Raw genomic sequence first — 12,343 nt, forward strand, 5'->3', positions numbered from 1 at the left:
ACTTAATGAATAAGATACATGTAACAGTAATAATATTTTAAACATACGTAGACATATATACATCTGTACAAACGTAACGAAATGTATGTCTAAAATAGTTTTTCAAAAATTACACGAACGTTTCATTCTATTGGGGGTGGGCATTTTGCAGTGCTATACTCTTCCATATACTTTATATTTTGAAAACTATATCGCCCACACCCGTAGCCAGGGGGGGGGGGGGGGTTCGTGGGGTTCGTACGAACCCCCCCCCCCCCTGAAAACTACTAAGCACTATTAAAGTCGGCATTTTGTTTGAATTGTGACTATTAAAGTCGGGTTTTTTTATGAAAATCATGAAAATTCATAGCAAAAAAGGCATGATTCCAAAATTCAAATTATGTGCCAGGAAATTGCTAGATTGCAGGATTTTGCACCAAATACCCCAGAGCTTCCCTGCTGTAGTGGCACCTCGCGGTGCGAGGTGATAGACTCGCGTTGCGAGTCTATGTACCCCCCCCACCCACCCCCCTTGAAAAATCCTGCCTACGGGTCTGTCGCCTATCTCAAATAGTGACCCATTTTGATGATTCTCAAATATCAAAGATTTGTGTTTCAATAATACTCGATCAGATCACAATGAGGATTTACCGGACCTTTCCTGCAGGTGGTAAAACCCCAGATATTGAGATATAGCTGTTTATAGGCGAAAGCGAGAACTATATTCTTCCACGATCTAAGAACAAGAACAAAATTTGTATCGCCCTAACGATAGATACAAAATCTAAGAACAGACATCTACAGAACCTCTTGAGCACGAACAAGCACAGATGCAGAGTTTGGCATAAAGGAATATTGTGCTCTTTTTTTCCCTAGACATGACAATTTGTCAAATAATTCATATATATGACTTGTAGACGTGTACATATATCTTCTTGCAATAAAACAGTAATTCATGACAATTATTGCTCTTGATCAACATATTAAACAGCTTATTTCTCAATTATATTTTTTTAATATTCTGTTGGACAAGTTAATGTTTGAAAAATGCCATTAACTCCTATTTGATATGTGCTGTAATATAATGTTCGTTTTTTGTTGTTGTTTTTTTTGCTGCTAGGGCGATTTTTCCTCAAGAAATTGGAGAACGTCTTCTTGTCATGTCTATACGTTAAAAAAAAAAACATCGCAGAAAGACAGGCATAAGATGCTATTTCCGTTATGCTGTTTTAAGAGTCACAATGGATGAGTATGCAGTATTCTATCCCATACTTCATCTACAGATGTAAGGCATTCAAGGTCTCTATGACATTATGAAGCTCTCGCGTAAGACAACTAACACTTGGTGAATAAGCGGTGCAGGCTTTGTTTGCTTTGAACAAGATTCCACTTCTCAGCACCCAGCAAAGAGACCGCTGCCATAATTATAACAAGTCAGAAAAGTTTAACATGAATCAGAACGAGAACTCCGAAATGGTATCTAAGAACATTTAACGAAGAAGGCTTATTCTAGACATCTCGATACCAGAACATTTCATTAGCATAAGCTATACATAGGTTTTTGCAAAATCTTTAGTTAATTAACTTTGTGTATCAAAGAAAATACATATTTATGATATTTTGCAGGAGTTTTATTCACTGGGTAAAATAAAAATGAAATTGTTAAACTATTTGATACTGAAACGTTTTGTGTTTTCTAAAATAACAGACAAAAATGCTGTCAAGGGCAATAACTCATATGCTGGTATAACTATGCTAATGATTTCCCTGATATTCACAATTAATCTATATAATGTATTTATATTCTATGGTCGTTTATAACGATCTAGTTTGTCAATACAACCTATCATTGGGTCAAATGCTGTCTGACGTGTTTCATACCGATTGTTAAGCCGTTCTTGGCACACTGATTTTGACTTCGGATAACTCCGTTTACTTGATCAGGATATAGGGCTCACGGCGGGTGTGACCGGACAACAGGGGGGGGTGCTTACTCCTCCTAGACACCTGATCCCACCTCTGGTGTGTCCAGGGGTCCGTGTCTGCCCAACTATCTATTTGTATTGCTTATAGGAGTTATGAGATTGATCACTGTTCGTTATCTTCACCTTGCATAGCAACGAAAATGTGCGATTTTCTGATGTTGACATATATTTCTATTTCTGTTTTGTCAATGGGTCAAATGCTGTATGGCGTATTTCATACCAATTGTTAGGTAGTTCTTGGCACACTGATCTGATCAAGATATAGGGCTCACGACAGGTGTGACCGGTTGACAGGGGGTGCTTACTCCTCCTAGGCACCTGAACCCATCTCTGGTATATTCAGGGGTCCTTGTTTGCCCAACTGTCTATTTTGTATTCCTTATAGGAATTTTTCACTCAAATGGAGACCGGTGAAGGCCTTTGCTCAACGCTTACAGCCATTGAGCAGTGAAGGTTCGTTAGCATGCCACAAATACTATGACACGTGGCATTCACATCAGATGCCGAGCGTTTGGCGATGGAATTGTCACAACCTGTTTTAACGACTTCGGTCTGTCGCGGCCGAGATTCGAACCCCGACCTTCCGCATGCGGGGCGAACGCTCTACCTCTAGGCCACTGCGGCGGTCTATAGGAGTTGAGATTGATCTTCACCTTTTCATGTATGTGTGACATCTTTAAAAAGTGACAATTAAATATACAATGTCATTGTGACTAAGGTAACAAAGATATTTGTAAGGAGTATGTAATGGACAATTTCATCAAATATACATGTACTAAGTATATCATGGCCTGTACTTAAAATACAGATATTATTGACATGAAAATTATTTAAACGTAACAGATGAAAAGCACTCAATCTAATTAAAATTACCAGACCTTGACTTGTCTCCATATTTGGTAATGATTTCTATACTTGAATGAAGGTAAAAGGGAAATAGTCCAAGAAGAACAAACTCCAAACTCATAAAATAAACCAGCGTATAATAATAGGTAAGCATTATTTATTATTCTTAATTCAAATCAAAGGTAAAACATACCAGAAAACATATTTACTAACAATGTTTCAACAATGCCGTGAAATAGGTTGTGGAGTTTGTAGAGTGTGTACAGACGGCACTGGAAACCGGATCTAACTAGATTGAAGCAAAATGTGTCTTCAAAGTTGCAAATAGATATTAAAATAGAAATTAAAATGAATACAGACAGTGAATGTAAATATTTAATCGTTAAATACCCTGGTGCGATACTGCATTACTGATGTTAAACAACAGCAATATTGATAACGGCATTTCAATGAAATCATCGCCGTTTTCCCTGTACATCGGTTATCTTTCTTGAGCTATATTCATCGGCGGGGTACACGTGCATGCAATCAAACACAGTAGCACTGCAAATTTTGATCAGGTGCCAACAACACTATTACATTCAGCCATACTTTTTAACAAACCATCTGCCCGTTTGACCTTGACCGCAGTTCTCTCAATGAACACGGTGATCAGCAAATGACTTTCAAGCACAAGGTCGAAGTTCCGATCTTTATGAACTCTGTGTTTATGCAGTGTTAAGCACACACAACGATGCAATCAAAACAATATTAAAAAAATATCTTTTGCATCGATCGCCTTTGAATATTGTGGGCGTTTTGATTTTTGAGAAGAGTATATTGCCAAAAAATTCAACGACTTTGTAGACTGCATGAACTATCAATCAGAATTTTTGATCCCTTAAAATCTTATACTTAAGTTCTTCAATTCACTGGTATCATCTCATCTAACTTTAATTTTCTTGGCATTATATAAATTCCAACAGGCATATTATATCTGTTGCAGGGAACATGTGGGTGCACGCTAGAAATAGTGGTAAGTTTGACGTCACGAGATCAGACACGTACATCAGTATCAGGATTTTGAATATTAGTTTCACATAAAAGTAAAACGTTTTGGGAACAGTTGATATCCATCTTAGTTAAATGTTTGAAAATGAATAGAAAGGGGGGAAATTTATAAGTACTGTAGTATCTAAGCTCTCTCTCTCTCTCTCTCAAACTTAAAGTATATGATGGGACAGTCTTACTGTAGATGTGAATTATTTCATTTCAAAAGAAGAAGAAAAATAAAATGAAAATTCTACCTGAAACAAATCTTAGATTAAATTCTAATTATGTATCTACAGTACAAGGATGAGTTTTTCTTGTTTTCGTTAGCTTTTATCGCCAACACACCTCCTAAGATTCTCATTAAACGCCCCGCTGCCTGAGAGTATGGCGGACGATAAAGATAATCAAAAACAAATCACTGGAGAGAGAGAGAGAGAGAGAGAGAGAGAGAGAGAGAGAGAGAGAGAGAAACACCCGCTGCCTGAGAGTATGGCGGAAGATAGAGATAATCAGAAACAAATCAGAGAATGGGGTAGAGAGAGAAACACCCCGCTGCCTGAGATAGATCAGAAACAAATTACTGTACACACACGGAGAGAGAGAGAGAGAGAGAGAGAGAGAGAGAGAGAGAGGTGTTAATAATCTTGACAGAAGTGTTACACGTCACTTTTCTATGTTGTTCACCTAACAGCTAATTGAGAACTGGTAGAGATAATGTATGCCTTACGTATGTTGCTTTTCCTTCCAGACTGGCTAGCATTTATACAGGGGTTCTTCAGGATTCAGCCAGTATTAACAGACTGCCAGTGACTCACCTTAAATCAACCGATGGCGCGACAGCATGTCATTCCGTTGTAGAAATGTGAACATTACAAAAGTTGCCAGATAGGAATCGAATGGTAGCACTGGTCTTTAGCATTGCTTTTAGTATTGTGCTTGTAGAAAGTTTTGAGACTGGGACTATATGGAAATATTTTTCACTCCTTGGCAAAAGCGAGTAACACCCCCCCCCCCCTCCCAATCCATGCTAGTGCTTCACTTTCCCCGCAAAAATCAGTTTGATGGAACCATTGTCAGTTTCTATTCATAATTCTAAATTATCATTTTTGACCTGCAATTACAGAAATATTATATAAAGCAAAGTGCAATACTTTTAAAATAATTGATCATAAGATCATATTAAAACTTATGTTACGGAAGAGTAGACATTAAGATATTTTGTGGTATTTACATTAATTTCATCATGGTTAACGATAATTAATACGGACTTCATGAAAAGTTGTTGTTTTGTTTTCATTGCACTATTATATAGATAATACAATACCCCCCCCCCCCCCCCCCGATAATAAATCTCACATAATATAAGCATGCCGAGTTGGGAACGATATTAATGTAAGGACTCTTGGAAATATTTACAATGTTATGCTGTGATTTTACTTAACACAGTAAAATATAATCGGCGATGAAACTCTCCGAAATAATCAGAAGACAGGAGAATTCACTACACAAAGCTTCCCAATGCAAAGGTCCCGTTCTTAATATAGACAGTGGCAGATCCAGAGGGGAGGTTCCGGGGGACGGAACTCCCTCTTTTGTCAGAAAATGTTGCTTTAAAAGGAGTAAAAATCACATATTATTTTGAGGGTGGACCCCCCCCCCCCCTTTGAAAACCAAAATTAGTGGTAGACCCCCCCCCCCTTTCAAAAATTCCTGGATCCGCCCCTGATAGAACACTTTCCCGATCGACAATGAAGGACACGTTCCCGATCTTCAATATAGAACACGCTTCCGATCTTAACTATAGAACACGTTCCCAGTCATCATTATAGAACACGCTTCCGATCTTCACTATAGAACACGTTCCCGATCTGAATTATAGAACACGCTCCCAATCTTCACGTTCCCGATCTTCATTATAGCACACGTTCCCGATCTTCATTATAGAACACGCCCCCGATCTTCATTATAGAACACGTTCCCGAGGATCTTAATTATAGAACAAATAGAAAACGCTTCCAAACTTCTAAATTGAGAACGTTCACGATGCTCTATATAGAAAACGTTCCCGATCTTGATGATAGGATAAGTTCCAGATTCTCTTAAATAGCAAACGTCTCCGATCTTCTGAATCAATTTGTTATTATTGCAAGCCACCTCTTTAAGGAAATAAGGTTTATACTATCCAATATAAATAATCTGAAATTGAAATGTGCTTTTAGAAAGCATGGAGTATATTTATGTTATCGTAATATACAAAATATATAGCGCGAATGGGGGCTGTATGAGGGGTGTGCAGAACATGGGCAGCTAAGGCATTAATTATAGTGATGCATGCAGGCAGTTTTGAATGGGCGGCAGTTCTCCCCTCCTTTCCTCTTATACGCTGTATCCGGTGACAGCGCGCATTTGGTTAGTCTAGGTCACCTACACGTTTGTCAATGCAGTGTTCTACGAGACAAATAAAGTGGGAAGTCAAACGGCTTGCATGACCTAGGCTGGCATTTGGTAGAATCCCACGACTGGTTCCTTTAAACTATAACTTATAACCGTGATTATTACAGTTTGTGGTTGCTAAATATAGTTTACAAATTGAAATTATCGTTAACAATATTTTTACAAGCTTGAAACATAGTCCACTCAGTAAATGCAGGTTTGGGTATAGATTGTTCATGACCGACTGTTAACCGATAACCGACCATTTGTATATCAGTGAAACAGTTGGAGAAAGGACATTCTCCCCACTACTGAAAAATATTCTTAACGCCTTCACAGTGTGATCAATGGGTTTTTATTTCTCCATTATAGTTTTTGACGTTGATAATAGTTTCACACGAAAACTACAGTGTACATATAGGCCTAGTGTACGCCTTGTACATGTAACCATAGTTTACACATAGTGTACGCCTTGTACATGTAACCATAGTTTACATATAGTGTACGCCTTGTACATGTAACCATAGCTTACATATAGTGTACGCCTTGTACATGTAACCATAGCTTACATATAGTGTACGCCTTGTACATGTAACCATAGCTTACATTTCATCAGATGTAAAACTATTTTTCTCTCATTCATGTGAAATCGGCACGTGCGTGCCTTAGCATGTTTATTTTTCGGAGTAGAGATAAAAATGATAGCTACAGGAAACTACAGTACTGAGGAATTCAAGACAGTAATGAAAGACTGTTGTACACAACAGCGTAGTGAAAATTGTTAGGTTAAATTAAAAGATAAGTTAGAACATATACTTAAGAAATAAATTTCAGTTTTGAAAATAGGTATGAACTGCGACACTACATGCGCATATTTCATGAATTGCGTTTTCTTAATGTATTTACATTTTTGTTGGAATCCCCCAGTGTTAGAATAGTGCTACTATTTTTTTTATCCAGATTCATACGAGCATTGTTACAACTACTGTGCATTCATGAGGAAATGACTATCATTGCAATTTTTAAAGATATCAAAGACATTGGAAATATAAATATTGAATGACCATGTTCCTATTGAAAATACAATTTACTTTGTTTATGAAAAGTTCCTACACTAGTTCCTTGTACAGTATATTTGCTATATATAAATATACGGTCATCATGATAGTGAACTTGTCTTATTTCTATTCATATATTCATTATTGATAATTTAATATGTTGTCATTAAAATAGAATAATCTTAATAAAACATAAATCTTTTCGCATCAGGAATGGGATTGCTATCCCAAATGGTACTTTTCTGTCCAAAGGGTGAGGATCAGCCCCCAAATGGCACAAAGTAATCATTTTTGCCAAATTTCCATACCGAAGTGGGGATACAATCCCCACAAGAATTCCTAGACTTCAGGATCAGCGGTAGTTGTACATGAAAGGGAATGGTGGTCGCCCACTCGGACACATGGGTTTCCTACGGGTACTTCGGTGTTCTTCCATATCAATGACCCTTTTAAAATGAAGTTTAAACTTATTTTATCTTTTTCCAATTATCAGTGGAATACCAACACATGACATCGAGTCTGAGAAATGATGTCAAAAAGTTGATATTACGAACCCGATGGTTTTCCCCTGTTTTTCATTTGTTTGTCAGAGATGTAAAGTGATGTTGTGGGGATTTTGATGATTAGTAATTTGTATAATTTCGGCAATATAATCAAATATGGTTTAATAGATTATGATTTTCTTTAATTCTAGATAGAGCATTTTCAAAACTGTGCAAATATACTGAATGTTCCCTATTATTTCAACATCTTTAAAAGTAATTTAGAAACCGATAATGATGATAAGCAAAATTTACTTGTGCCCTCCGCTCCATACCATCAGTTTTATAGTTCAATTTCTGACATATCAAACATATGGAAATCCTGAAAGCTAGCCCGTTAAACATTCGTCCATAAACTCTGGTCCTCAGGAAACATAGGATGCCAATATTTCGACAATAATGTGTTTGTTTTCGTTCGGTTTGTATTTTAATGTCTTAACATTTGGTAGAGATTGAGACTGTTTAACCAACTGGCAAACATAATCTTAGTGTAGCGAAGTCCTTTGGCCGGGGGAGAGTGGCAAATAAACCGAACATCTATGTCAGGACAAAATAGAACCCTTAGCAAGGAAATAACCACAAGTCTTTGAAGAATGATAAGAAGAATCATACCCAATTTTCTTGGAAATAAAAATAGATTGTTAAATCAGTTGGCAAACCCTTTGGCCCCAACGATCTGAAGGTTAAGCGATTGGTGTTTATCATTCTAATGGTAAGTTTCCGATGCATTATAGCCAAATCTTAATCTAGTGAAAAATCCCGATCTGGTCTATGAATTTATATATTATACAATGTATGGGGGTGATATATACATTTCCTTTACTAATTTCTGCAAGAAAAAACCCCCCACGAATGACGTTGTGGCTCATTATGAGTTTGCTATCAGTGGTATATATAATTATATAGCATGTTGTCAATTAATTACTACACCAACTACACAGGGGCGTGATATACCAGCTAATATTGTGTATTGCCCACACTCCCTTACTGGTTTTTGCCAGCTGTAAAATCACTCCATCTGGTAATGATTAGTAATTCGGACACATTCATCTTCTTTCAAAAGAGGGTTAGTCATACTTGTATTTATTTTTATAGACATTATTTTGTAATTTCCGAGTTTCTGAAACTAAACTGACTCCGCCTAGAAAGTTTTTTTTACTGTTCTGACTGCGACTTAGAAAATAATCGCTATAGTATTTAAAGCTAGTATGCTATACTAGTATTTCATTTGATTTGGCTCTAGAACTCTTGCGTGCGACCTTATTTCTTTTTAGAACATATCATGGGCAGTATCTGTACTTTTGTTTTGTAAAAAAAAAAAAACGTCATTAAACATTCAGAATCAAAACCCATGGGTTTGAATATCATTCATGCACAGTTTTGTTGTGTCTAACGATTTCTATCAGCTGACAAGTTTCAAGATAAACTCTTGTAAATAAAAAAAAAATACTTTGGCTGTACAATTCTTCTGCAACCTCTAGAATTGATACAGACATGTCTCGTCCTCTGTTGACGTCCGGCCATTAATTAACGTCAGCTGTCTTTATCATCTACAAAGGCATCGTTATCATCGCTATCTGCTCGTTTTTATTCAGTATATACCCTTTTCTGCATTTATTATGTAAATACGTCTAGACGTTAACTATAAATTCAAGTCATTTCGATCTCTGTAAATTTTACAGAAAGCTATACTTGAATGAAGTAGAACTATTTCAAAATTCAAACAAGACATTTAGTACTTACCGAACTATCTAAGTCTCTGGAATAACGTCTGTACGACATGGTGAAAATTGGTCCAAAAGATTAAAAAGGCAAAAAATATCAAAAGGCTACTGCACTACATCTCCCAATTCTTCCAATGCATTTTCCAATCCCTTTCTACTCGTATAACGGGGCAGTGTTTCTTTTTTGCACGAATGAGATGGTACGAGCAAAGCAGTATGGGATGGCACCGTCCCAATGAATGAATCTCAGACACTAACGCCGTATTCTTCACAACTCGCAACCAAACACACCGAAGATATATGTCTTTAAAACTTATCAGAAATAGAAAATATTTGATAAGGGAAATCTTGGCGAATCGTCAGTTGTTGATGCATCGTAACTTTTCGAATTTCTTTGCTTAGTGCTGAAGTTTCTTTACACTCTGTGCAATCTGCCTAAATCCTCTTCTGCACAGAAGGTACGAAAAAACACACAATACGATGTCTGTAGTTTCTGAGCTGATATGCCAGACGCGTGCCAAGATAATGTTGCATTAAAACTATAAGCATAATTTTCTGACACTCATTCTACAACAATGGTGAATACTAATTAAAGTCAAATAACATGCAAAACAGACAGGCTTGTTTTCATCTAATCTGTTTTCGTTCGATTACAACGAGTTTAATAAACGATAAAAACAATTCAAAACTGACGGCGTAATGACTGAAAATATCCGATATTGTTTACAGTAAAAAGAAGACAGAGTTTTGAGAATTAGGTTTTTTTTTTTAAACAAACAAACCTGATGCTCTTACTCCAGTGCTTACAAGAATAAGAATACGCGTAGTAGTGCAACAGATGGATTCAAGAGAAGTTAATTGAATTATTTAATTATTGTTCTGGTTCAAGAGAGTGCAATTGAAGAAGACACACAACAGACAAATGATTAGCGAGTGATCATGTGTCACGTCAATATCCTAACTGGTATTTTTCATTGCCTCTCCAACAAAACGGTAACCAGGGGGCACGATTTTTTGTGTTCATCCCTCAAAATCCCTCAATCACTTGCGAGGACTTTTATTCTTTCACAGTTCCAACAACAGCTAACTAGCAAAGAATGGTATAGTAAACACGATAGAAATTTTTAAAAATCATTTAGAAGAATCAATATCTTACATAAAATCTGCTGAAACTTCTTAAATCCCTTTAAGGACAGTGGGTACGTAAGAGTTCGTGAACTAGTTTATACAGGATTTTTTTTATTGTACACACCATACTTATAATTCTTGTATTGTGACCTAAAGCTGGATCTTCATATCAATTTGTTGAAATCCCCGCAAAGAAATCTCAAAATATATCCATGGGGTTGATTTTTTTGTACAGTATATCTTTTATTGATTTACATCTTGGGGTACCCTATGGTATTGCTATTTTTACTCCGGATTTCCCCCGTATCTACTGACATAAAGTCTAATTCTTAAATTCACTTCCTATTTCTTTTCCATATAGCCCAGGTAATTTACATTGATTTTAACAAACTGTAATTAGAAGGCCCATCAAAATCACTTCAACGTTAACAACAGTTTCAACCAGCACGACATTGGTATGATAATACATGCATCACAACTTGGTGAATATTATGAGTTTTATTGTGAAAAACATTGAAGGGTGGAGATGTGCCTCGGAGCGAGAGGTCACGTGTACCTCTATCCACTACCACGATACTTTCCCAGTCACCTTGAGGTTCCCGTGAAAATATTCTAGAATGGGATTGCAGATTCAACTGCACAATTTATGCAGAGTGATAGAATTAAAATAAATTCAATTCATATACAATGTGAACAAACGACTGTCCTTACATATACTGCATTTCACACCTCAAATTTGAAAAAAATAAATAAAATGGTGTTGTTTAACGACGTAGGGGGAACATGTACGGGGCGCTAAATTAACATAAACTCAAATAATTGAAGATATCTTTAATTATTTGAAAATATCATCAATTCAATTATTGTGCGCAATATTTTGATGCGCGCATCAAATCAATTATTGCTTTTATCAATGCAATTGATGCGCGCATCAATTCAATTACTGTGCGGAAAGATATATCTAATCATATAGTAACCCTCTCCTTAGAAACGAATTAGTGCGCGTATCAATTGATTTAATCATATCATTAATTCAACTAAAGAGTAATATTTCTATAATTGCGCTCATCAATTCATCAAGATAACTAATGCTTTCAACTATTCAATTAATGTGCGCAATAATTAAAAATTGAAGATAGCATTAATCATATGAAGAAATATTTAATTGCATTGTCGCACGCATCAAATGAATCGAATATAATTTCAAATAATTAAAGATTTGAATAATTAAAGATACATTTATTTACTCAGTTTATGTTAATTTGGAGCTGCATAAACATGTCTCTCATTAGTGTTGCAAATTCAGATACCATGCTATGAACTCAGGCTAATGCAATGAGAGATTTTTATCGTGCAACCCCCTGCAAGAAGACCCGTGGCTTTCATTTCTAATGCCGAAACTTTGGCGAGGGAGAAGTTACTACTTATTTTAATGACTCATGCCTATCGCGGCCACGGGGCTTGAATTTACGATCTCGTACTTACGAAGCGGGTCTTTGACTTTCCTGATCTTACACTCCCCACGAGAAAACTAATTATCCTTTGTCCCTGTGACAAAGACCGTGTTGAAATGACGTCTAGTCAACATCGATCCTCGAGCTACACACCATGCCTCC

General features: G+C 36.4%; 1 protein-coding gene across 16 annotated transcripts in view; it reads right to left on the reverse strand.

Annotated features, from left to right (window-relative positions):
* The window catches only part of LOC125645998 (FH1/FH2 domain-containing protein 3-like), a 54,201-nt gene extending 42,752 nt beyond the window's left edge, over positions 1-11,449 (reverse strand). For 15 of the 16 annotated variants that reach the window (XR_008800923.1, XR_008800918.1, XM_056157972.1 and 12 more), the window contains exon 1: positions 9,619-11,449. Coding sequence is in view for 14 of the 16 variants with exons in the window: in XM_056157972.1 (XP_056013947.1) it covers positions 9,619-9,657 (39 nt within the window). In the remaining 2 variants the exon portion in view is untranslated. The remainder of the gene's footprint in view (positions 1-9,618) is intronic. The other variant, XM_056157940.1, reaches the window with a different exon arrangement.
* Positions 11,450-12,343: the final 894 nt, after the last annotated feature.

The sequence above is a fragment of the Ostrea edulis genome, chromosome 1 (assembly GCF_947568905.1).
Source record: "Ostrea edulis chromosome 1, xbOstEdul1.1, whole genome shotgun sequence".
NCBI lineage: Eukaryota > Metazoa > Mollusca > Bivalvia > Ostreida > Ostreidae > Ostrea > Ostrea edulis.